The sequence below is a fragment of the Crotalus tigris genome, unplaced genomic scaffold (genome assembly GCF_016545835.1).
Source record: "Crotalus tigris isolate CLP2741 ecotype Arizona unplaced genomic scaffold, ASM1654583v1 scf7180000017644.4837335, whole genome shotgun sequence".
NCBI classification, from domain to species: domain Eukaryota; kingdom Metazoa; phylum Chordata; class Lepidosauria; order Squamata; family Viperidae; genus Crotalus; species Crotalus tigris.
In genome coordinates this window covers 1,674,176-1,702,148 of record NW_024096536.1, presented here as the reverse complement: position 1 = coordinate 1,702,148, position 27,973 = coordinate 1,674,176, and the positions used below count along the sequence as shown (strand labels likewise).

At 37.5% G+C, this 27,973-nt stretch overlaps 1 protein-coding gene across 1 annotated transcript in view; it reads right to left on the bottom strand.

Annotated features, from left to right (window-relative positions):
• Positions 1–943: 943 nt before the first annotated feature.
• The window catches only part of GRAP2 (GRB2 related adaptor protein 2), a 68,374-nt gene continuing 41,344 nt past the window's right edge, over positions 944–27,973 (bottom strand). Inside the window, exons 3-8 of the mRNA XM_039335523.1 lie at positions 24,184–24,275; positions 21,371–21,490; positions 15,607–15,793; positions 8,434–8,556; positions 2,674–2,790; positions 944–1,192 (exon numbers count right to left, since the gene is read on the bottom strand). Coding sequence (XP_039191457.1) covers positions 1,016–1,192; positions 2,674–2,790; positions 8,434–8,556; positions 15,607–15,793; positions 21,371–21,490; positions 24,184–24,275 — 816 coding nt within the window. The 3' untranslated portion in view covers positions 944–1,015. The remainder of the gene's footprint in view (positions 1,193–2,673; positions 2,791–8,433; positions 8,557–15,606; positions 15,794–21,370; positions 21,491–24,183; positions 24,276–27,973) is intronic.

Below are 27,973 nucleotides of genomic sequence, written 5' to 3'. Positions count from 1 at the left end.
GTGGCCAAAATTCAAATTCTTCAACTCTTGCTTGTTGTTTCCATGTATCAGGAAGTAAAAATTTACTCTAAAATGAAACCTTTGCTCCAGTTCCAGGGTAAATGTTAATATTTTCAGATATTTGTTCAGTGAAATAAGCATGTATATTTTACAATACTTGGAAGAACAATCAGAGCAATTTTGTAAGCTTTCTTACTAGAAATTTATAATCTTACAAAAAATAGGAAATCAAGACAACTCAAACCAAGATAGAAAGAGCACTTAGACTGTATTTTTCTCAAGTGGGCTGAATCCAATTTCTCCAGAAAACTGAATAGAAATAATAGGTATGCAGATCAATAAATTGAATACTACCGGTATTTAAATCATTTTCTTGAATTTTTTTTGTTTGCCTTTGTTAAAAAATTAAAGTTCTGCATGTACATTTGTATAATTAAATATAGGTAGCCCTTGACTTACAACAGTTCATTTAGTGACTGTTTAAAGTTACAGTGGCACTGAAAAAAGTGACTTATGATTGTTTTTCACATTTATGACCATTGCAGCATTCCCACAGTCACGTGATCAAAATTTAGCTGCTTGGCAACTGGTTCTAAGTTAACAACTGCAGTGATTCACTTAATGACTGTGGAAAGAAAGGTCATAAAATGGGGCAAAACTCACTTAACAACTGTCTTCCTTAGCAATAGAAATTTTAGGCTCAATTCTGGTTGTAAGTTGAGGACTACCTATATACTTTAATCTACTTTCTAAATTTTAAAAGTACTGAGTGAATTTAAGAGTTGAAACAGTGCTTCAAAAAGGACTTTTCTGCTATAATGCTTCAAACCAATTAAAGCTGTCTATAGCTCAGTGTTTCCTGAACATGTGAGGTGCAAAGGAGGTGGTATGTTTGAACAGTAATTAATGTCAGGATTGTGGTGCTATGAACATTAACCAGACATTTTAAGAGTATCTGCTATTTATATGATGGCACATTCTTATTAACCCCCCCATCACAAACAATGACAATTTACTAGTTAATTGGCTGCACATAGTTAACGGGAAATAGACCAAGCGTTCCACGTAAACAGCCTTTCCACCAATTTTCATCAGAATTGTCGAGAACTTCTATGACATCTCCAATGCAGAATCCTAGCTCATCGCCCTCTGCCGCCTCAAAATCATACAAGGCACGGACCCATTTTGGCCTCTAGCAATAAAGAGAAAGAAATGCATCAGCCACAAATACAAATCTTAGAGATTATAGTTAAATTTGTTATCACCAAATCATGACCTAACTTTTCTTGTAATGGAGAGATGTTGTACCTTATCCACCTCATAAATTGTTTATTTCCCCCATCAATGTTTTCCCTTAAAAAAAAAAAAGATGTGGACCTTGTTTTATTTCCATACCCAGCTGCCTGTTTTTGTTCAATATTTCTAATTTCTCTAATTTCTGATAACCTTGCCAGGATGCCCTTATAATTTTGAGAACACAGGCAGTTAGAGAAAAAGAAAAAAGTCTAAACTCTTTAGAATTATCTGTAAGCTAGCATGAAGATTTTGAAGGAAAAAGTATAGAAAAATCCAGAGCAGATTAATTGAGGTGGAATGAGACAGTATAGTTCTAATGCTAGGCAAGAGTGGGTTAAGGAAAAAAAAAATAGGTTTTGGAATACGGTAGTAACAAGTCAGGCTAGGCAAGAAAAAAAATGCTTGGGCCACGCTGTGGTTAAACAAGTGTGGAGAGAAAGAAAAAAATAGCAGTTCATAAAAGACAGTATAAGAGCAGAGGTTTCAATAATTTAAATGTATTAATATAGCTTTAATAGAAACATATAAATGCTTGGTTATTATGTACATAAACACAGTCACTAGAATATTTATAATTACATTAAGCTGACATAATATTAAACAATACTGTATTTCATTTCTTAGCTTTCTATGTGTCTGGCTTCATTCCTATCCATACCCACACTCTCATACTTATAAATAATGATTATAACAGATTGGCACTTTGCTTTAAAATATGTCAGCTGCAAGGATTCTCCTAGGAAGGTGGACTGGCACTTAAGGATACAAAGCCTATAGGTATGTAGATTTGTTTTAAAAACAAAAACTAAGAAGACTTTACAAAAGAATTCCAGCAGAGGGATCCACAGATTGTGCTAAAAGAAATCACAGCACACAATAAAAAACAGGTAGAGCTTCAATCACATTGTCATGGCTGCCAGAATGATGTTTTCCATCATTTTTAGATGGAGAAGGAGAATAATTAATAGGCCACTTATGACTACAGATAGTCCTCAACTTATGACCACAATTTCTATTGCTAAGTGAGACATTTATTAAGTAAGTTTTGCCTCATTTTACAACCTTTCTTGCTATCGTTTATTTACATTTGAAATGAATTAAAATAATATAATCAAAATGCATACCCTTCAATTATTTAAATTATTTCAACATTGATATTGTTACATAGCTCCCACCACATTAAGTATTGCTGTTTCTTAGCCATTTTGGAAGTTCCTGAGAGCTTCCCCTAAGCTTTCCATTTTGCTTAATGTCATTTTTCTCTTCCAGTGACATACATAGAAAAATTAAATTGATCTATTTTTAAAAAATCAACATTGAGTTGTATTACCTATAAATCTAAATTCTCTCTCAGAAAAAAAGATGGCTGTACAGTACCTGTAATTGTTGTACTGGATCAGTGTGTCTCCGGAACATAGATAATGCAGTTGGGTCTCTACAATCTTTTGGGCCCTTAGGCCGATCTTGAATATCCAAACTTCTGCCATGTCTATTCTGAGAAATAAAAAAAAGTAACATCACCATTATGAATATAATCCAACATGGAACTCAGATTTTTATGGACACGTACAGCTATTGCAGTAAACTTATATAGTGATTTTTTTTATATACTGTAGTGATAGTGTTAGTTACAGTACATTCTATTTATTGTTATAATTATTAATAACAATATAGAGTAACAGGTATTTCAAGGATAGAGCACAATATAACCTCAATTATACAAACTTTATTTTATAAACCAAATTGTTTAAAATGTCATGTAGGTTAATATCGGGCTCAAAGAACCTAGTCCACACCAAAGAGTTCAAAATTACTGATTTATTGCTCAAGCATATGCACATAATTTTTCTCAAACTAACATTTGCACCTGGGTCAAAATAGATAAGGTTCAACAGCATTCAAGGGGGATTGGACTCCCTTCTCTTTTAACTGCACAGAGACTCTAAATTAGGGGTCTCCAAATTTGACAGCTTTAAGACTTGTGGACTTCAACTCCCAGAATTCCTCAGCCAGCCATGCTGGCTGAGGAATTCTGGGAGTTGAAGTCCACAAGTCTTAAAGCTGCCAAGTTTGAAGATCCCTGCTCTAAATTGATTCCTTTTTTGACTCCTCCTCCTGGCTCTGCCTGTCTCTCTCTTACAGTTAAGTACAATGTCAGCTGCGCCCTTATGCTTGCTTGTAGCTCGCTATATTATGAACTGTGTGGAGGGAGGAGGGTAAGGGGGAAAACGAAAGTAAGTGTTGTATTTCTTGAAGAGCTGCTTCAAGGTCATCTGGCATATCAGCTGCATACCAACTTGTGCTCAGATTGTCAGTTATGAAAACATCCTGCTGGAACATGATTGGTTGTATGGGGGTGGGAAATGGGAGGTGGTCAAGGGAGGGAAAAGTTGAACTTAGGAGTTTTGGCACACAATTCTCAATTCTGCCACAGTTTAAACTCTTAAATAGAAATGATCTTTGGCTCCATTTGCTGAGAAAAACATAGTTTTATTAGAACCATAATTTTATTAGAAGTCAAATGTAATGCAGTAATGCAAAGCCACAACTGAGGCTTGTGAACAGGAGGAGCATGGAAAAGAAGGGAGCTGTTTCTTGAACCCACAACCAAGGCCATGACCAAGCATGCCCCACTTAAGAGAGGAGAAGTTACAACCAAGCTCAAGACTGTGGCAGATAAAGGGGATGAAACCAAAGGGTTCTCTTTACCTTTCAGCAAGAAAGAAAATGCCCCAATGAAAACCCAGAAGCTGGTTGAGGAGCACAGCAGCAACTTAACAAGCCAGAGCACTCAAAATTTTATTTATATGCATCATTACTATAAACATCACAAAAATAAGCTGGAAAAAAACTCAAAAAGGAAATTCTGTGTTTTATTTTTGAACAAAGCCCTGCATTAGCAAAGTTGTGTCTAAAAATCATAAAATACCTAAAGATTGAGAACCTGGTTATGCTTGTATATCAGTCTGGGCCATTGTTCATCATGTCTAGCCATAATTGTGAAGTCATGCAAATCATTACCATCACTATCACTTTTCTCCTATGGAACACAGGATCAGTAGGCATCTACTTAAAGTCTTACAAACAGGAGTCAAATGTCAAAGAAAACACTGGGCGCTATCTAACAAAATGAAATTCAATGGTGAAAAAAGTAAGGTTCTATATTTAGGTAAGAAAAACCAAATGTACAGATATAGTATAGGGGATATCTTGCTCAATAGTAGTAACTGTGAGAGGGATCTCGAAGTCCTAGTGGACAATCACTTAAATATGAGCCAGCAGTGTGCTGCAGATGCCAAAAAAGCCAACACAGTGCTGGGCTGCATTAACAGAGGGACAGAGTCAACATCATGCAACGTATTAATGCCCCTCTATAATGCCTTGGTAAGGCAACACTTGGAATACTGCATCCAGTTTTGGTCACCACAATGTAAAAAAGATGTTGAGACTCTAGAGTCAAGAGAAGAGCAACAAAGGTGATTAGGGGACTTGAGGCTAAAACATATGAGGAACGGTTGCTGGAATTGGGTTTGTCTAGTTAACGAAGAGAAGGAGGAGGGGGGACATGATAGTAGTGTTCCAATATCTCAGGGGCTGCCACAGAGAAGAGGGAGTCAAGCTATTTTCCAAAGCGCCTGAAGGCAGGACAAGAAGCAGCGGATGGAAACTAATCAAGGAGAGAAGCAATCTAGAACTAAGGAGAAACTTCCTGACAGTTAGAACAATTAACCAGTGGAACAACCTGCCTCCAGTAGCGGTGAATGCTCCAACACTGGAAGTTTTTAAGAAGAAACTGGACAGCCATTTGTCCGAAATGGTATAGGGTTACCTGCCTAAGCAGGGGGTTGGACTTGATGACCTCCAAGGTCCCTTCCAACTTTATTATTATTATTACTATTATTATTATTATTATGGATCATCGCACAGTCAGCCAGATGTTCAGACTGGATTTGGCATTTTGTCTATTATTATTATTATTATTATTATACACTATAGGAGAGGAAGAGAGTAACACTTGCATTATATAACTATTCTCAAACAAATATCACATTTATCAAAAGGATGCTGAGACTCTAGAAAGAGTACAGAGAAGAGCAACAAAGATGATTAGGGGAATGGAGGCTAAAGCATATAAGGAATGGCTGCTGGAATTGGATATGTCTAGTTTAATGAAGAGAAGGACGAGGGGGGACATGATAGCAATGTTCCAATATCTCAGGGGCTGCCACAAAGAAGAGGGAGTCAAGCTATTTTCCAAAGCGCCTGAAAGCAGGACAAGAAGCAACAATGGAAACTAATCAAGGGGAGAAGCAACCTAGAACTAAGGAGAAACTTTCTAACAGTTAGAACAATTAACCACTGGAACAACCTGCCTCCAGAAGTGGTGAATGCTCCAACACTGAAAGTTTTTAAAGAACTACATGTAGAATAATTCTGACCCAAGGAATTAGCTGAGCTGAAGGGAACTCATAGTTTATACACATAAAAATCCATTTCTATTTATCATAAACTTTCTTAATTAAACTTAATCTTATTTATTTATTTAAATCAAATTAGACACTGCCAACTCCAACTAACTCTGGATGGTTTACAAATAGTAACAAAAAAGCCTGTACAAACCCCAAACAAGGGTATCTGGGTACAATATAAACAGAAAACAAAAATAGCAAATCCACTCAAGGGTCCCAGCTATCTCACAGCAAAGCCTGGGAGAACAAGATCTGCAAGGCTTTTATGGAACAACAGAGTGAGAGCCAAACAGACCAGCCACCAGCACAGCTTGTAGAACAGAGATGTCATATAGTCATACTGAGGCATGCTCATCAACATTTATGTTTTCATGTAGAATACATTGCAGTAGTTCATCCTTCAGGTAAACTAGGGCAGGGCTTTTCAACTAGTGGTACGGGTACCACATGTGGTGCATTGGTACCTGGCAGGTGGTATGCGACCATCCTAGAAAAGTGGTAGTGGGAAAGGGAAATGAGCTGAACCGGTGGCAGCACCGCACAAGCCTGAGTGAGAGATGGCTGGAACTGCAGAGCTGTCAGGGCTCAGTGGAAGCACCAGGATCAGCGCTTCTTCGGGACTGTCAGGGCTCAGTGGAAACACCAGGATCAGTGCCCCTTTCCAGCTGATCGGCGCTTCTTCGGGACTGTCAGGGCTCAGTGGAAGTGCTAGGATCAGCGCCAGGCTCCAGCTGGAGCTCGGTGCTGATCCTCGTGTTTCTGCTGAGCCCAGAAGAAGCGCTGATCAGCTGGAATGTTGCAGCATCTCCAGGGTCTTGTGATTTACATTCAAATGCTTGGCAACTGATTCATATTTATGATGATCACAGTCCCAGGATCATGTGAAGTGACCAAAACCTTCTGCAACCACCCAGCAGGCAGAGGGAATAAAAACCAAGCACCCCCACCCCACCCCCGCTGCCAATCCTCAACAGAAATGCTCACAACAATGAAAACCTCGAACAGGAGGAAGAGCGCTGCCAGGTGGGCAGGTAGGTGTCTTGCTCGGCTGTGGCTTGGGGGGCACTTTTTTCAATGCCATTGTAACTTTGAACAGTCACTAAGTGAACTGTTGTAAGTCGAGGACTACCTGTATTTTATTATTTTTTTCCTTTTTTTTGGTCATCAAGTTTTTGACACCTTGCTAGGCGACTAGTGATACTTGGATATTGCCATATCCTAAAAGTGGTACAATGGGTGAAAAGGATGAAAAGCCCTGAACTAGGGCATGATTGACTGTCTGAAGGGCCTCTGGATCCAGGAAACAGAGCGGAGGGAAGTCTCCCTTGGCCATAGCTGCCACTTCTTTTTGTATTTTTGTGTTTTATTCTATAATCTAATAAAATATTACAGACTGTAGAAAAAAAGAAAATAAGTACCTAATTTTAATTTCTTGGGTGGCTATTACTTTGCTGAATCAGTTTCCCTTTGCATTCACAAATGTATGATGAATTTATCTATGTTTATTAATATGCACCAATACCAGCTAGCTCAGGGGTCTTCAAACTTGGCACTTTTAAGACTTGTTTCAATTCCCAGAATTCCTCAGCCACAGGTTTAAAGTTGCTAAGTTTGTAGACCCCTGAGCTAGCTGGTTGGCCCTTCTTCCTCTCTCCCTTCTGAGCTCTTTCCACAGTGTAGTAAGAATACACTCCCAATCCCTTCCCTGTACCTTTAGAGACACAGGAATCAAATGCAAAGCAAAAAAGGCTCACAAAATAAAGAAACACATAAACTCCATTTTTTTTCTTTAAGCTGCCTCAGGAGTGTCAGATGTCACAATGCTGCAACTAAAAATCTCCGGCAATTGCGAAAAGCTTTAGCTTTAAATTAAGCTTGTTTACCTTCCAAGAAAACTTTCTAAAAGCCACAGACAGACTCAAGATAAGGGGGTAAAACTAATTACATTTGTTTAAAGGGATTAAACCTTTTCCTATTGTCTTTTTTCCCCCTTTCCCGCCCAAACCACCTCCTTTTAGAACCTCTCCTCTCCTCCCCCCTTTTTTTCTTCAGTTCACCTCCAGCTCCACGCTGCTTCCAGAAGCGCCAATCAGCTGGATCCCTGCTGGCTCCTGGGGCTTCTGCTGAGCCCAGACAGTCCTGCAACTGCAGTTGCCTCTCCCTCAGGCTTGGGTCTCTTCGGCTCATTCCCCTCCCCCGCTACACTTCTCTAGGATGGTCGCGTACCACCTGCTACATGGCAAAGTACCACAAGTGGTCCACATACCACCGGTTGAAAAGCCCTGGTCTAGGGGACAACCTTTTCTTGCTTGCCAACATTGATTGGAGCTAACCATAAAAGAAGGATGAGAATAACCATAAAATGGTGTCCCTGCAGATGGTTCATAAAGATACTGTGGTCAGTGGTATCAAAAACTGGTGAGAGATCAAGAAACACCAGGATGGATGCATCACCTCTATCCTGGCTCTACAATAGGTCATCAGTAAGGATAACCAAGGCTAACTCGGTGCTGAATCCCAACTGAAAACTAATTGAAACATGTTTAGATAAGTTGGTGATAGGTAATTATTTTTATTTTCATTGTTAAAAATTCTGAGAAACAAATCCTTCTTGATATATCACATAGATCTAGATCTATTTTCTGCCTAGCATTGATTGTTGTATTACCTGCTTATGATGCCAAGATGCAAAAGGATCCTCATATTTATTGTGCTCTGATGGTCTTGCATCTTTTATTGATGGATGGAGTGCTTCCTGCTCCTTTTTATATTGGTTCTTATCACATGCTTCCTGGAAATAAACAAGTTTTCCCTGTTATACTGCATATTTATTCATAAGTATTTCTTCCCATAAATTATATCCCTATTTTTCAAATTAGATTTTTTGGTAAGGTTTCCCAGAGTCACCATCACATGAATCTATGATTTAACAAAATGCAATGAACAGTAAGGTGATGTTTAGAAACTGGTTTGTTATAGCATACATTTTTGTGTACTAGAAAATCTTTTAAGAAACTGTATTAATGTGACTAGTCCCATTTATCAGAAAGCAAACCATTCAGATAGCCATACTATTTCTAGCATTTCAAGATATTTTCTATGTTTTCCCTCCCAAACAAAAATCTGAACTGCAATTCTTCATTACTTTTTACTTTCCAGGATGTTTTGGGGACTTTGGGGTCCAGAAACATTCTTAGAAATAAAAGATTATATTTGAGAGCAGAGCTCTCCTTTGCAGCATGTTATTTTCCCAAAAGAAAAATTCAGGGCTGCAAAAATATATACACCCTTACATATTCTTTATGTAGAATGTCAGAACCATGAATCAAGGCAACTTGATGGTGTCCAAGTAAAAATGTCAGGATTGAACATTGACTTTCTGGGGATCAGTCAATTCAAATGGACTAGAATGTGTCACTTCTCATCAGAGGAACAATATATCCATGGCAAACAAGAAAAATGAGAGTGGTACTGGAGTAGCTGTCACTATTATTGATATTTGTTTAGGTTACAATAAAAAATGATAGCAAGATCTCACTTTGAGTCAAAGACAAGGAGATCAAAACGACAGTGATCCATATCTATACTCTAACTACACATGCTGAGGGAATAGAAATTAATTCTGTGATGACATGCAAACCTTGCCCACAAGCACTTAAATAAATAGTCACACTAATTCCTGGCAACTAGAATGCTAAAGCTGGAAATAAAATAGCATCTGGAAATCATGGGAAAGTTTGGCTTCAGAGTATGAAGAAAAGCTGAAGAGGAATAAGATTCTTTGAAGAAAATTCAATATTTATAGCAAATATTGGATGACACTACTTGCAGTTGAATTTATCCTTGTCTTGGAGATGACATTTGACAAATCATGAAGGATTTCCCTTCTATTACTTTACCTGCTGATCTTTTCCCCTCCTTTCTTTATGTTATTCTTTGACCCCATTTCCTGTCCTACATTATTGCTTCATGAATTGTTCTTTAACTATTTGTAGCTTTCCTTTCATTTAAGAACAGGTTTATATTTTGCTAAAGAAACCTCCCTGAATTCTTCTTTATGCTCAAATTACCAGCTTGTGCCCTTTTTAATAAATATATTTATATAATATTTTCATTTGCAAGGATCACATACAGGCACACACACACACAAAGAGGGATAAGTTTTTGACCTCTGCTTTACATAAGGATAAAATGTTGCTTAAACTAAGTATACATACTAATTGGCTAGAATCTTTATCATATTACGTATAACAATTCACACAGAATATATTCAAGTCACTTGAAGCCTGCCATGCAAATAATTTGGAAGGCTGTTGTAGGAGATGACCAGGCTGAGCCCAAGGAAGAGGGAGGGGTCAAATGCATCACCAGCCTCAAGTCCCTTTGTACCTACAAGAGATCTAAGTCCACCTTGAATTCCGTTGACTCTTATCTACTATCCGTTTGCTTTGACTGTTAGTAGTTAAGATTCTTGTAGAGATTAAGCTTGAAATACACCTATATATTCATTTGAGCTGCCTGGATTCCCGATTTCCCATGCTTGACAGCTGTATTATGAAATACTGTGAATCCATTTGTTAAAACTACTTTATCTGGGTTGCAAGAATTGGAATGACCATTAGTTGGCAACAGAAAGATTATTTATCTTTTTTTCTATCGAGGGGTCATCTGGAGTTTTGCTATTCAGATATGGTAACTCTCTGTTATTACTATCTGAAATTAACAGCAACCAGTGAGGTTTACCAAAGCAGCAATAAAAATCTTCAGTCCCAACTGAACTGCATATATTACAAAAAAAAGGACCTGCTTACAGAGTAACATAATTATTTTATTTCTAAAATAAAATATTTCTTTTTAGTATATTCATAGCACATATTTATGAATTGCTTTTTAATTAAAAAGGAATTGCTTATTATTTATGTAACAACTTGTTGCAATATCCATATGAAAGGGAAACATGTCTCTAAATACATTGCTTCCATATTGAATAAAGGTTGTGTTTTTTTAAAAATCATGCTCTTGCTAACAAAATCCCAGAAGCTGTTTTTTCTAAGCTCATGCACTTTATGTTTAGACATCTCTGTCAATCTTACATTCTTTGAGAGAATGGCTCTACAAAATCCTAGAATTTATGCCATTCTGCAACAGAATTGAAGATCTCAACTCTTTGTTAATTTTAATTTATTTAGCTTTATATGACTTCCGGTTATGCTTTGTACCTGATTTCACTTTGGTCTTAAACCTGTTGGCTCCCATTTATATGAACATAAGTTCATTGCTAATTGGAAAAAAACCTGGATTTTTATAATGCTGGTAAATAATTCAAAAGAGATTTTATGTCCAAATCACGAAATAAATTCTTTTCTTTGTAATAATACATACATATGCATCCTGAGACTTTTCATACATTCAGAAGATTCCCCCAGTCTGTAACAGATAATATGTGATGTTTTTAAAAATTAAAAGCAGAACTTCACATAAATAGAGCCTGAGCTGGGAAAAGGTTTTTCTCTCCTTGTGTGTCCAACATCTCAATGTTTGCTAAAACCTATAGTTGGAAATAAATATTTAAATACAAAGATCACTTCAATAATTCTGGTAGGAATTATCCCCAAAGGTTTGGGAGGTTCAGGAAAAGAAGCAGAACATTTTGCTTTGGAGTGCAAGCTGTCTGTAAGACATCAGTAAATATTTTAGGTTGAATGTATTTTAGATTTTAAATTGTTAGCAGTATTCTTATATCTCTATACAAACTCAGTAATTGCATGCTTTATGACAGGATACATCAGATATGTTCCAGAAGTTCGTACTATTTTCCTCTTTAACACAACAATAAGGGAGGGGCTTGTGATGCTGTAATAAGATTGAGAGCTATGTTGGCAGTAGAATATTTCACTAGAAGGGTCAGCCATGCCATGCAGGTCTTAATGGAAAAACCAGACTAAGTGTATCAATCAGCCGATTTAATATGGTAAGAAAACAGAAAAGAATCTTATACTGGATCAGTTACCACCTAAGCCAGCAAGAACCACATTTATTCAGACTCATATATCACTGAACAATAATAAACAGATCAAAGTTATTTATTACCAGAAATAAAATATTCAGGGATGCAGAAGAGATTCAGAAAAATTGTGAAAATACAATTGCAGAAGAAACTCAGATAAGAAGAATTGCTAATATAAAGGAAAAAATGATAATGGAAAGGAAATGATATCTTAGGAAAAGTAACCACACAGTCCTTATAGGCAGCACTGAACTAAACGGAACTGACACCCTGATAAGAATTAAAAGAAAAAATTATGACACATGCAGAATTACTAGTAGAAAGACAAAGACTGCCAGCTTTGAAAGACCTGACAGCAATAATAAAGGATATGAATAAGGTGCATGCAAGGATTAAACTAGCATATATCAAAGAGACCAATCAGCTTGCCAGCTATACAGCTGAGGTAGTTAGAGAAGAACTGGGTGTCAGAATTAGAACACTAAAACTAAAATCACGTTCAATCTCAAAGTGGAAGATCAGACTAGAGGCCAAGATAAAGAAATTAAGATCAGATATGAGTAATTTAAAGAATGCAAAAGAACAAAAATTGAAGAACATAAGGATTAAGACAAGCTTAATAAAAAAATATGGCTGAGTACCTGAAAAATTGAAGAAGCCTTTAGAAAACATAAAGCAACATATAACAGCAATAACAGGGAAAATTGAATGCTATGAGGCATGGATCATCCAATTTAAGCAAAATCAACTATTTCAACCAGACCAGAGATGATTCTGCCAAAGTATAAGTGGCAATAGAAATTCTAAAAATGGAAAACCAAAGAAAAAGGAAACAATCCAGTTTTGAAAAGATCTATGTGAAACTCAAAAAGACTATAATAAAAATGCTAGATAGATAAAAAATGTGAAGATAAATTTAGTAAAAATCAAATGGAAGCCCTAATATTAATAGCAGAAATGGTTAAAAATCTAGTGAAAAGGATTAAAAATTGGATATCTTCTGGATATGATTAATTGCATTGCTTTTGCCCCAAATATCTGAGTAGCTTACATTCAATTATAGCTAAATAACTTAACGACGTCTTGCATAAAGGAAACATCAGCAAATGGTTAATAACTGGCAAAACTTATCTGACTCAAAAAGATCTGGCAAAAGGGACATAACAGGAAATGATAGGCCAATAACATGCTTGCCTACAATGTTTAAATTACTCATAGGCATAATAGCAGGCAACATCCAATATTATTTAGGAGAAAATAACGTATTTCAAGTAGAATAGAAAAGAAATAAAAGAAAAAGCAGAGGTACAAGTGATCTACTTCTGATGAATAAAATGGCTTTGGAGAATTACAAAAAGCAAAAAAACCCGAACAGTTTAACTGGCTTTTCCTCTGCACTGACCATAAAATGGCATTTGATTCATTGCCAAATAGTTGGATCATCAAATGTTTGGAAACTGCTATCAATACAAACATTAGAATATTTATGGAAAAAAATAATGAAACAATGGAAAACAGAATTGTTGGAAACAAAAAAAATATGGGTTTATCAACTTTAGGAGAGGCATTTTCCAGAGTGATTCATTATCACCCTTCTTTGTTATTGATTTAAAAAAAAACAAAAACAAATCAAAAAAATACTAATAAAATCTCACCTTTCTTTTATATGGATGGTTTGAAATTGAAATCTTGATTTTGGCTGCTCAAGAGCAAGCTATTTGTACTAATGCAAACAAGGTCAGAGTGGGAAATTATTTAAAGTGCAGATTGTGCAGTGTGCAAAGAGGCAGAAGAAACAAATCATATACTTAGCTTGTGCAAGAAGATTGTACAAACTGATTATAAACAGCTATATAACACAGTTGACAGAATGTTTCATTGGAACATCTGTAAAAATTATCAGGTGCCAGTAATGAATTATTGATGGGAACACAGAGTAGAAAAAGTAGTTGAGAATGAGTAGGTTAAAATATTGTGGGATTTCAAAATCCAAACTGATGTCTTCTTTTTTTTTCATAACATACCAGATTTAATTGTGATGGAAAGAAGAAAATGTGAATGTGGAATAGAAGATAAAGAATTGGAGAGGATCACAAAATACTTTTCATGATCTGAAAATTGAAGCTGAAAGATTATGGTATAAACTGGCCATGGCAATTCCAGTAGTTATTGACATACTTGCCATACCAAAAAATCTTGGATGATACTTATAAAATCTGCACATTTTCAAAATTTTCATCTATCAGTTGCAGAAGGCCACACTGCTTGGATCTGCACATATACAACAGTGATTCATTATGACATTCTAAGTTCTTGGAAGGGACTCAGTGCAGATGAAGGCCAACCCAGCTAAAGAACTGGCAGCTGTGACTTCACATTGTTACAAACAGATAACAAAGGCAAAGTATTACAAGGCTAGTACACAAATAAAACTTGCATGCAAAGCAGATAGCAACGTCCTGGCAATGGCTAAGAGCAGGAAAGTTGACCAGAGACAGTGTAGTTAATTCTGGCTGCACAAGACAAAGCCTTAAGAACAAATGCATATAAAGCTAGACTTGAGTAAACAGCAACAGCAAGTACTGCCTCTACAAAGAAGCTGAAGAAGCCTAGTCTGCTTTTGCCAGATCACGCAGAATGGCATAACAAAATAGCAACAATTGTGCAATGGAATATCTGCAAGAAATATTTATTTTTTATTTACTATTAAATTTATTTACTATTAAATTTGCCACCTATCTCATGTCAAATAACATTTGGCTACAAGCAAGAATTGGTGGGACCACAAAATAGACAAAGTAATAAAATCAAAGATGCTCTTAGACTTTAGAATTCAAACAGACAATAACACCACATATTTAACAACTGTTGATAAGAAAGATGAAAAGTTGAGATAGTGGACATGGCAGTATCTGGAAACAGCAGAATAGAAGAGAAAATTACAAAATGCAAAGACCTGCAAATAGATGTAGAACAACTGTGGCAAAATAAAGCAAAGTTAGTGCCAATATTAAGGGAGTGCCTTGGGTGCAGTCCCAAAACATCTGGACACCACTTGAATAAAAATCATCACCAGCCAATTGCAAAAAGCAGCCTTATTTGGAATACCTTATATCTTGTGACAATAGCTTTAATATGCACAAATGCCTAACCCAGGTCTTAGAAAAAATGCCAAAACCAGTCAAACATCTGTCTGACTCTGCAATTAATCATCATTATTAAAGAAGAAAACAAAAAAAAAATGACATCTTGTGATCAACATAATGCATTACACTGACAGTTGACTCAGTGGTGGGATTCAAATATGTGAACAACCGGTTCTCTGTGTGGATGCTGCTTCTGGAAGTCCATTCTGGGCCTGGGCAACAAAAAAATAGCTACCGTTTCTGCCGAACTGGTGCAAACTGGCTGAATCCCACCACTGAGTTGACTTCACCAAACCAGATTCAACTTGTTAAACAATGGAAGTTTGCATTTTTATTTTTAAAAGTAAAAAGGATTCTTATTTATAAATAATGCTCTCTATCTAATATTCTCTATCTGTTTCAAATCAGTTTTCTCCAATGTTTTGGGCTATAAGTCTCGTTGTCAATCATCAGACCAGTAGCCATGCTTTCTTGGGATGGTTGATGTAATGATTTAACACCACTGGGGAGCCTTGTGTTAAGGCTTCTATAAAAAAAATGATGAAAGGAGGAAGAACCAACTAGAAACAACTAATGAAAAGGTTGATGGGGTGGCTAATTTCATGGCAAAAGTCACCTTACTGGCTTATAACTTTTACAAACCTTACTGGATTACATTTTTTTCTTCTACGCTATCATAAAAACTGACCTCTCTAAGGTTTACTTGTGATCCTTTTTTGATGTCTTCTCTCAGAAATATCTGTTTGTTTTTGGAGATGGAAACATTCTTGTAATACTCCACAAGTTTGTTTAGTGATTGAAACTTTTCAGTCCATAGAAAATAATTGTTGTTTGTATCCTTCATCACTTTAAAATGCTGGACATCCTCTTCATGCCTGGATACCAAGGGAGAATACAAAACATTTGGCAATCCAATCTAATTTTAAAGTTACAATATTCTATTTGTACTCTGTATTAACTTTTACAAATTGGCATGCTTTAGATGAAAAGCATTATTTCAATTATTTGTGAAAATAATAATACCTATAATTATTATTCTATATCATTCTCCATAAATGGTTCCAGGTGGTTTATGTTTTAAAGTTTGAAATGCACTAAATGTATTAAAGTTAATGCCATTCCCATTAAATAAAATAATTTAAATTTTAAACGATTAAATTATTGAAAACCAGGCAGAAAAGCTAGGTCTATACTATGTTTCCCTGAAAATAAGACCTGGTCTTTTTTTTTGCTTCCAAAAAAGGCACCAGGTTTTATTTTCAGGGGATGTCTTTTCTCCTGTCTCACCTCACAGCGGTGGCACTGACAGCCATACCCACTTCTTCTGTGGCCACTCATCACTGCTCACGCGCGTCACCCCCAGCCTCCATTTTGCTGTCAGAGGCCTTCAGGAAAGACTTCTACAGCTGAGAATGGAATTCCTGATTGACTCGCCCTCCAGCCTCCATTTTGCCATCAGAGGCCTTCAGGAAAGGCCTCTGCAGTTGAGAACCAAGCTCTGGATTAATACTGCATGGGTCAATCCGGAGCTTGGTTCTCGGAGGCCTTTCCTGAAGCCTCTGATGGCAAAATGAAGGCCAGGGGGCACCACCTGCATCAATACAGAGCTCCATTTTCAGCTGCAGAGGCATTTTCTGCAAGCCTCTGATAGTGAAATGGAGGCTGGGAGTGATGAGTGCGAGAGGTGGAAGTGGCCACAGAAGTAGGCCAGTGAGGCAAGGCAGGTGTCAGGGCATGGGAGGCCTAGCTGCAGTGATAAGCAGATGCAGGGCACGTGGGGCAGCTCCACCCCCCCGCCCCAGTTTGATTTTTAGGCATGCGCCTTGCCCTAAAACTAGGGCTTATTTTGGGGGTAGGGCTTATATTAGGTCCACCCGCAAAAATCAAGTTAGGTCTTATTTTTGAGGAAACATGGTAAATGCCTGATCTCTGCATGCAGAGTGTGCCACAATCTGGGGATGATGACTGGGAAGGTCCGATCTCAAGTCACCATTAGAGAAGCTGGTAGTTCTGGTTCTGGAGATGGGTTAGTGAGTAATGAGGATATATACAAAAAAGACATTTTCTCAGGTAACTGAGGCCTAAGCTATTTAGGATCTTAAAGATGATAGCCAACCCCTCAGTAGGGAGTAGGAGGAAAGATCTGCTCAGAAGACTATTTTGTTCAGCTCCTCATGACTTTCTACTCTCTCCATTCCTATTTACCATCTACATAAAACCACTTGGGGATATCATCCATTAGCTCGAGGTCTGGTATCACATTGATGATACCCAGCTATATATCTTGCCCTGGTGCCAGATCCATTGAACTTCCTGGAGGCTCTCATGGTTTGGATAGAGTGGAACAGATTTTTACTGAATCCTTCCAAGAAGGAGTAACTTTGGGTTTATAGACCAAACAATTTCAAGGAAATACAATTTTTGACTTTGAATGGAGTTCAGAGATGTTTTTTTATTTATTTATATTTCACACCTCTTAACCACCAATCTACTTCAGATTCACAATTTGGGTATTCTCCTGGACTCACAGCTCCTGCTTGATGAGCAGGTAGCAGTTGTGGCTAGCACAGCTTTTGCACAGCTGCTCTAATTGTGATCAGTCTTTAGGTTCTTATTCATGCCTTAGTCACTTTCCTGCTTGTGTTATTGTAATGAGCTTTACATAAGGTTGCCTCTGAAAAGCATTCAGAAGCTACAGTTAGTACAAAATGTAGTAGTCTGGTCAGTTATGGGTATATCCTAAAGTACTTGAGTAATTCCACTATTTTAAGAGCTGCCTTGGTTGCTGGTTGGCTTCTAGGCATGATTCATCAGTTATTTTTATATCTCTAAATGGTTGTGGACTGTCATCTGTTGCACTACGACCTCCCATATTCATCTGCCCATCTGATCAAATCAAAGAGCTCCATCTTCCAGTTCCCATCATTATGAAAGTGTTCTCTACAGGGCCTTGAAACTAGTCATTCTAGACTGCTGCCCCATTCTTTGCAATTGTTTGCCTTGAAGATCTGGTCTGCTCCTGTCTTCTTAAGCTTTAGGACAGCAATCAAGATCTGATTGTTCAGTCTAGTCCAGTAGGAAGATATGTTGTAAATGAAAGTTGGAGTCCAACAGATGCACAACCCTGCACTTTTTGATAATTTTTGTTTATATTTGAGGGAAATACTCATTATTTTTATGAGGGCTTCACTTATTTATTTTGCTGTAGTAAGTAAAACACTGCACTAGGACTGGAGAGATCTGAATTGTAGAGTGTCTTAGGTAGAAAGACAGCTGGGTGACCTCGGGTCACACTCTCAGCCCTAGGAAGTAGCCATGATAAACCGCTTCCAAAAATGTTGTCTAAAAAAAACCTACAGTGAATATATGATTTGATTATTCATACCATTTTCTTTAATTAAATTTATAGCAAGTTATTTGGGTAAGATTATCACATTTGGACAACAGAAATCTAGACGACCACTAGATGGCAGAAAAGAATTAGATTCTGAAAAAATTATAATTACTCTGTTGCCATTTTGTGGTCACCTTGATGTTTGCAGCTGGGTTATAGTAGCCCTATAGTTCCACATGAGGATTTAATTATTTGACTTTGTAATAATGCTAAGATGCTTTTGTTTTTTTAATTATGATTTTAAAAAGTTATACTAGCCTGAGCTTCATACAGCTCTAAGATTGAATGGATAGGTTCAAACATCATATTAAGTAGAAATAAATTACATTGTAGAATGCTCATAATCTTTTTACACTTGAAAGCATGCCCTTGTTTCTGTGTATTTTATCTTTATACAAGAAAGGTCTGTTATGAAAGGAAAAAGAATTGCTTCACAGTATTATTGATTGTGTTAGGGAGCATTTGAAAGACTTAAAATTTTATTCATGAAAAAATGTTCTGCCTGAAATCCTGGAAGTTCCATCTCATATGTTTATGAAACCATGATGATAGCTTCTTCATTTTTGTTGTTCCTTTATTCATTTTTTTTGACTGACACTTGCATAGCACACAAGACATAGCAGAGGACTAGACAGTCTAGTGCAGGGGTAGGCAACCTTGGCTCTTTTATGACTCGTGGACTTCAACTCCCAGAATTCCTGAGCCAGCCATGAGTCATAAAAGAGCCAAGGTTGCCTACCTCTGGTCTAGTGGTTAAGGCACCAGGCCAGAAAGCAGGAGACACTGAGTTCAAGTCCTGCCTCAACCATGAAAGGTTTCCAACCACCAATAAACACAATTCAGTCAAGCGCCTATTAAATATGGAATTATTGGGCAGTATTTTCTTGATGTAAAGCAACTCCATTCTCTCAAATTTTCAGCTGTTCCAGTCTGAAATAGGTATAGGTAATTTGCACCACAGTGGTTTCACAAACAGAGAGGGAAATCTGTTTTAACAGGCTCTATCTATTTGAACTAACAAGGCTACTATATTTGGACTGCAAAAATCTGGAAGCTCACTAGATGGGAACAAAGACCTCTTTCATAGACATATTATTATTACTTATTATTACTACTGTGTTTGTGCCTTCAAGTCCGTTTTCAACTCCTGGAGACTGCCTGGATGAGTCCCTACCATTTTCTTGGCAAAGTTTTTCAGAAGTGGTTTTCCACTGTCTCCCGTATTGTCCTAGAGAAAATGGTTTCATGCATAAGGCAGCACTAGAATTCAGAGTCTCCCAGTTTCTAGTCTGATACCTTAACCATTACACCAAACTGTTTCTTGTGAATTATTTTACATGTAATGTAATGCTAATTTTCTCAATCTGTGTTTAATCTCCACCTAAAAATTGCATTGTGCCTCTGGCAAATTAGAAAATAGGTATCTGCCAATAAAGGAATTAAAGTTAAATTACAATATATTTTTAATATAACAAATTGAATAGAATTCTATGTTACATTGTCTGCAGTAGATTAATGCAGGTGAATTCATGGAAAGATTTAGTTTTAAAATATTTGTAGCGCCTTCTATTTGTTTGCTTTGAATTGTTTTGGTACCTCTTTACTCTCCTACCATTGGGTAGGAGATATAGAAGTATAGGCAGCTGTACCAACAGGCTGAAGAACAGCTTCTATCCATGGGCTGTCAGGCTCTTGAATGGAAAATAACTTTATGTATGATAGACTCATGAGGCTGGCGCATTGTACAATTAGCTTACAGGGTGTAATACAGGGCTTTTCAACCAGTGGTATGGGTACCATCTGTGGTACATTGGCACCTGGCAGGTGGTATGCGACCATCCTAGAAAAGTAGCAGGGGAGGGGAATGAGCTGAACCGGTGGCAGCACCGCACAAGCCTGAGCAAGACATGGCTGGAGCTGCGGGGCTGTCAGGGCTCAGAGGAAGCGCCAGGATCAGTGCCACTTTCCAGCTGATTGGTGCTTCTTTGGGACTGTCAGGGCTCAGTGGAAGCACCTGAATCAGCGCCAGGCTCCAGCTGGAGCTCGGCGCTGATCCTGGTGCTTCTGCTGAGCCCTGAAGAAGCACCAATCAGCTGGAATGTTGCCTTATCTCCAGGGTCTTGTGATTTACATTCAGTTGCGTGGCAACTGATTCATATTTATGACGGTCACAGTGTCCCAGGATTATGTGAAGTGACCAAAACCTGCTGCAACCACCCAGCAGATGAGGGGAATAAAAACCACACACACCCCACTCCACCCCCGCTGCCAATCCTCAACAGAAATGCTCACAGCAATGGAAACTTCGGACAGGAGGAAGAGCGCCGCCAGGTAGGCAGGCAGGTGTCTTGCTCGGCTGTGGCTTGGGGGGCACTTTTTTCAGTGCCATTGTAACTTCGAATAGTCACTAAGCGAACTGTTGTAAGTCGAGGACTACCTGTACTTTATCACTTTTTTCCTTTTTTTTTTGGTCATCAAGTTTGGTACTCGGCTATTGCTGTATCCTAAAAGTGGTAGAATGGGTGAAATAGTTGAAAAGCCCTGGTGTAATAAGTTGGTCGGTTTGTTGTCACCGTGAGTTGTGGGGGGAGGACACGGAGGGAGGCTCAGCCAATCTCATAGTATACATGTTGTACTTTGATAATAAAAGTTCATTCATTTAGGACTGTTTGGTATCTGCTTTTAGAAATTTTTGATAAAATCCTATATATGTTTACTTAAGGGAAACTCCATTGAGTGATTTATAGGTATTTTTCAAAAATTAATATATAACACTAAATACTTACTGCTCAATTAAAATATATTGGATTATATTGGTAAGTGTTGGAAACAGCATTTTCCAAACCGGAATATTAATATATTTTAAGGGCTAGATTGAAAAAACAACTGTTATGGGCCATCCAGAGGCTGTTGTAATGATACAGAACACGCCTTGAAATTAACAAATGGCTGTTGCATACACAGAACAAAACATTGCTTTAAGATATCTATCAAATAAAGCTCTCTACATCCCAATGTCCATCTTTCCCACATGGGAGAAAGGGAGGAGGAAACTTACCTGACAGAGATAGAGAAATCTCCTGGGGAGTTCTGACTAGCTCGGACTATGAAAGCTCCAACTCCTTTATCCCTGAGCATCGTCTCAGCCATGTGACGGGATACTGTCTCTTGGAACCAGCTGTCAAAAGCAATACATCATAAGTGACTATAACAGAAAATTAATTTGAGAGAGAGAAAGCCAGATTTTAAAAGTACACAAGGGTAAGAAATGCCTCAACACTCAGTCTCAAACAATCAACCAACCATCATCATCATCATCATCATCATCAACCCCTTCTAATTTGTTTTTACCATTCCAGCATAAAATAATGGGAGCCCCTGTCAAAATTCAAAGTGTTTCTGCCATTCAGAATGCAAAAAGGAAATGTGCCATACCCATTCCTCTGAATATATATCAAGTTATTAGAAGAAACATTGTTCTATATGCAGAAAACTAAATAAATAATAACAGCTGATGAGGCTCATATTGATAAACATAAATCATCCTAATGCAATCAACTACTGTGTTTCCCCCAAAATAAGTCTCACTCAGAAAATAAGCCCTAGCCTGATTTTTAGCATGCTCCTAATATAAACCCTACCCCCAAAATAAGCCTGGGGGTGGGTGGGCATGGCCAGCACAGGAGGCGGCAAGCATGCAGAGCTGTTGGTGTCCAACAGCATCAGCCTGCGCAATGCAGATAAGTCTGAGCATGGAGACAGGCGGGGGGGAGGCAGGCGATCTGGATGCACTGTGCAGCCATCTGGTTTGTGGGAGGCTTGCGGGAGGCTCGCATGGCAGCACCGGCAGCAGGTAGAGGCACCAGGGGGAGGCAGGCAATCTGGATGTGCCGCCCACTCCATCCCACCATCTCTCAGTTTGCAGGTGGTTGCGCTGGAGCAGGTGGCTTCATGGCATGTTGGGACTGCCTGCCTCCCCCATGACTCTGTGTCTGCTTGCTGCCTGTGCCACTGCACAAGCCTCCTGCAAGCTCCCATGAGTCAGGCGGCCACGCAGCATGTTTGGATCATCTGCCTCCCCCTGCTTCTGCCTCCGTGCTCGGACTTACCTGCACTGTGTCAAGGGACCATCGGGCTGCAGCTGCTGCCAGACACCACTGGCCCTTGCACACTCGCTGCCTCTTGTGCATGCGCCGGGGGGGCGCCCAACTGGGCTGATCACCCTGATACCCTGTTTCCCCGAAAATAAGTCCTAATGCATTTTTTGGTGCAAAAAATATATATAAGATTGGGTCTTCTTTTCGGGGAAACATGGTAAAGGGCAGGCACTTCTAAGAGGAAAAACGGATCAACTTTAAATTTAAAATGAAGTAGATTTTAGCTTGCTTTATTTTGTTTTGTTTTGACAGTAGTCCCAGAGTGCCTGTAGAGCAGAAGGTCAAAAGAAAAAAGTTTGAGTATAGTGTTCATGTTCATTTGTACCTATGAAATAAAAAACATTAGATATAGATATAGACACACCCTCAACATGCAGACATACATCATGCTAATTTTTGAAAGAATAAGAACTTTATGCAGCACACAGAAGTGACTATAAAGTCATACTCAAAAAAATTTAAAAAGCAGGATAAGAGCAAAGAAACATCTGTACTTAAATCTACTTTTTACCAACACTATTCACTATTATTGTTCCATACTTTTTTTATCCTTGCAAACCATCCTTGTTTTTACATTTCCACATCTCAATTGACAGAAGGGCTTTTCTTTTAACAAGAATAGTTAACAAGCCACTGTTGCTTGGTTCACAACAATTGGGGGGAAAAAGAGCCACAAAACTCATGGTTTTCATGCTATAATGACTGGCTTTGTATGCTATTTCCTTTCTGGATAAGTAATGTAGTGCAGAGCACAGAAAAACAATGAGAAATACAAAGCTGCTTTCTTTTTGAGGATTCATCAACTTGAGTCCATTTCTATTTTTTCAAACTTCCCTTTTCTTTCCTCTCAATTCATTTAGGTTTTCACTATACAGTATTTGTCTTGCTATTTTCTCTGTGATGAAGTCACTTCAACATACCTCTTTTGTACTGGGCACTGACTTGTGTGTAGACATTCATTTGATATCCATGCATTCTTTTTGTTTTTCCACCCACACTTCTCAATTAATCTATTTTTCTATTATTCAATTTATATTGCTCCTGACATACTCAAATTTCAATTCCATATAAAAAGTGAAGTGTACTTTTGTATATAAACATTTTTGCTGTAATTTCTTGCAGCAGATTTCACTTCCTCTTTATCAGAGTTTACATGTCTCAACATTTTTCCATTTAGTTTCCCAACTTTAGTTAATATTCTACTGAAAGTTATCCACTTGCTTTAATTTTTTGCTATGTATAAACTTACAAATACTACCGCTATTTTGAGTGAGTACAGGAATTAGCTCAGAAATTAAAGTTACTTTTAGAAGGAATTCTGATATTTATACTTTATATGTGCAACTTTTTTTAGTTACCCTTAAAATATTCCAGCATCTACTTGGAACGGTTTATATTTTGGACATACTTTGGCAAATAGGATTGTGTAATTTGATATGGCAGGATAATATTAATCTCGTCTAGCTTTCTGAATACTTATGCATGTGTGTGTTTGTATGTGTATGAAAGTTGCTGAAAAGCCATTAGGAAAATATTCAGAATTTTGAATATTTCTGAACAGGAAAGGGAAGATAGGTAAAAATGGAAAAACAACTTTTTTCCAGAAATTTGTCACTTTCTTTCTTTTTACCCATTCATTAAATTATTTTTTAAATGGGTACACAGAACTCTATATTATAAAACATGGACATAAATGTAGAAATTGTATACTTACCCAGGAATCTGAAAATCAATATAATTCTTTGGGACATATCCCTCATAATTCTTCAGCTCAGCTCTGTACCAATTTTCCTGAGAGCTTAAGATCTGTAAATCAGATGGAAAACTGTAATTACTTTATGTGAGACTTGTGCTAGTCTACATTTTGAAGATTTTATGCCTCCTTAACTCCTTTGCTATGTTTCCTGCTATCAACTCTTATCAGTTTTCCTCCAGAGATCTGAAACAAACTTCAGCCATTTTTTTTCTTGAAAATAACTGTATTCTCTTACCTCAGAAGAAATGAACTAGCATAGCAGGTGTGCCAAACCAACTGTTGAGAGAAACTGATCGTTCCTGACTTTCATTTATTAGGCATGGACATCTGTGGGAAGAACGTCTACATGGAAATACTTTCCTTTAAGAAAAAAAAAAACCCTGATTGCACAGAATTTCAGCTGCAGAGTGTGCCTCAGAACCTCACAAAGTCAAAAGGAAAAAAAAAGAGGGTGGACCTAAAGATCTATGTAAGCATAACAAGAAAAAAAACATTAGAAGCTGTACTGAGGGTCTGGATTTCTTCCCTACTTTGGTGCTTTGGTTAATTACTTTATAAAGAATAAATCTTATATAAAATTTATTTGAAAGCCAGTTTGTTCTAGTGATTAAGGTACCAGGCTAGAAGCCAGTCATTCTCTTCTCAGCCCAACCCACCTCACGGGTTGTTGTTATGAAGGAAAACAAGAGGAGGAAGGTAAAAGTAAAGGTAAAGTTTTCTCCTATCCAATCATGTCTAACTCTAGGCGGCTGTGCTCTTCTCCCTTTCTTAGCCAAGGGAGCGTTGTCTGAAGACATTTCCATGGTCATGTGACCAGAATGACTATATGCTGAGGTGCGTGGAACTCTATTACCTTCCCACCGAAGTGGTACCTATTTATTTACTTACATTTGCATGCTTTTGAACTGCTAGGTGGGCAGCAGATGTGGCAAGTAACGGGAGTTCACCCCATTGTGCCGCGCTTGAGTTTCAAACAAGCCTAGGATCTTTAACCGCTGAATAACTTTAACCACTGAGCCATCATGTCCCCAGGAGGAGGAAGGAGTATTAGGTATATTCGCCACCTTGAGTTATTTATAAAAATAATAAAGGTGGAATATAAATAAATAAAATTTCTATCCAAAGTGTTTCTTTTCTTTCAATATGCCCATGGCAACTGCCTAACATGACAGTGGCTTCTGAGATACTGTATTGCTCCACTTAAAGATGTTCAGTCTTAGAGAGAGACGGTGAGTCAATGAAGTGACTCTGCTTCCCTTAAGATTTATCTCTGTAAATGGCTGCAAATAATATATAGAAGTGAAATCATCCCATAAATCTTACAATTTATAATTTATATAATTTATAATTCTTCCTTGTTGTATGAGGAAATAACCCTTTCATAATCAAAAATAAAAAGAAACAGGGAAACCAAATAGAAATTTGGGTGGTTCAGAAATAGGAAATATAAGTAAAAAATAAATAAAATAGTTTGGGAAGATTATGTTAGTCTGAATTGAATTGTGGAATTGGTAAAATAATTTTAGAAAGCAGTGAAAGAAGAGGTTGAAAATATGTTTAAAAGAACTAAATTTATGAAGCATTGTACTGAATCTATAGTAGAGTTGACGGCATCAATTCAGGAGGCATAGAAAACAAACAAACAAATAAATAGAACATCTGCCTATTTCACATCCTTGGGAAGGACTTAATAGGTGGATAGAAATATCAAATCCACTCTAAACACCTGGTTGACTGTGCAGTGAATAATAATAATAACAAAGGACTACCTAGTTAGCTGCTGCAAGAAGATCACACGGATTGACTACAAGCAATGGTATGACAAAGTAGCAACAATGGTACAATGAACTATCTGTAAAAAATACCATTTGCCTGCAAGCAAGAACTGATGGACTACAAAATAAGTAATAGAAAATAAAAAAAACTAAATTACTCTAGGACTTTAGAATTCAAACAAATAGACACTTGCCACATAACATCCCAGACTTAACAATTGTTGATAAGAAAGACAAAATGTCTGGATAATGGACATGGCAGTACTTGGAGAGAGCAGAATAAAAGACAAAGAACTGGAGTAAATTACAAAATACAAAGAGCTGGAAAAAGAAATAGAACAACTGTGACATAAGAAAATCAACAAACAGTAAGTTAATAATTGAATTGAAGGTTAACCGTAATAGTAATAATCCTTTAGTTTAAGTAGAGAACAGAGGAAAAAGTATATAGAACAATGCACATGCAAGCTTACATATGACAACGCATTCATATGTAATTGAGAATAAATGTTCATATTGTTGCATGAGGCACAGGTTCTAAATTCATGAGGTGGGTCCACACACCGTTTCATTACTCATGGATTTTAACAACAAATATGCTTAAACAAGCCAATATCTGTGCTGAATTGTAGTGTTTAGCATTATCTATTCACACTCACTGAATGTTATGTCCTTTCCTAATTAGATATCATTTTAAGTATCTTCGGTTAAATGTGTGAAGTCTGTTAAGTTAGCAAAATAATGATAACTTCTACTTCAGAGAAATCTGAAGAGAATGCTGCTCTTACTCATCTCTGAAACCATAAATTAATATTTCTGTAAGTGTTAATAATTTTATCCGAAGTCAGATTTCCAAAACGTAGTGCAAAATTGTATAACAAGCTTCTGGTCTCAAAATTCCTTTATGCCTAATTGATTACAATTTTTTTTCTTCCAGTAGTCAAATGCTGAAATCTAAGCAATACTAAAAACTCATATGAGTACTTGTATAATTGGATTTACATTTCCAGAGAAATAAATATGCTCTGAGATAAAGAGGACAGTCTTCAGATAATATCTTTTTGAGAACTGGTCATGTAGAGATATAGGTTTCCTCCTGTCAGTGAGCCTCATCCTTTCTGCTTTGTTAATATCTATATTAAAGCTGGGCTCCTTTTGCCTTTTGAAAGAAATTCTGCACTCTGTAAAATAGTATTTTTAATTTAATATTTTTCTAGACAATGTTAGTTTTTTAAAAAAAACATCTGAACCCCTGAAAATTTGCTGTGAATGAACTTTTGGGTTTCAGTTTTTAGTGTTTCATACAACCCACCAACTTCTTGTGGAACCCAGTGTGAAAAAAACTGGCTAGAGATAATCCTTTGGGAATCAGTTCTAGTTTAGGTGTCACTGATTAACAGAACAAATATATTATATCTTCATAGGAGACACTTCCATACATAGTCATTGCCAGGGCTTTTTTTTTTTTGTCATAGAACGCATGGAACGGCGTTCCTTTTTTCAACTGAATTTGTGGAACTAAAAATAGTTCAGTCAGACCTTCCAACTTCTTGCAAAAAAAAAAAAAAAAAGATCTGACTGAACTTTTTTTAGTCCCACAAACTCCCTTTCCCTGCAGCAGAAGAGAAACATGCCAGAGCTGGAAAGCAGGTTAGCAAAGAAATGCTTTTGGGAAGAGGAAGGAGCTCTGCCGGGAGGAGAAGTGGCAGGAAACAGGGCTGCCATTTCCAGAAGGGAGAAGGGAGTGGGGCAATGCAGGACAGCAAGCAAGTGCTGTTCTCTGCTCTGCATCCCTGCGCACAGCTGCTGTGTTCTCCGTTCTCCGTGAGACAGGCGACAAAGGACTGGTGGAGGGAGGCGGCAGAGGAGTCTTGTGTCGCCCAGTCACGGTGCAAGCCATGGGAGACTTGGCGGAGGACAAAGAGGTGGCGGCTGCACCAGGGCAGGTGATCTGTGGGGCGAAGGTTAAAGAA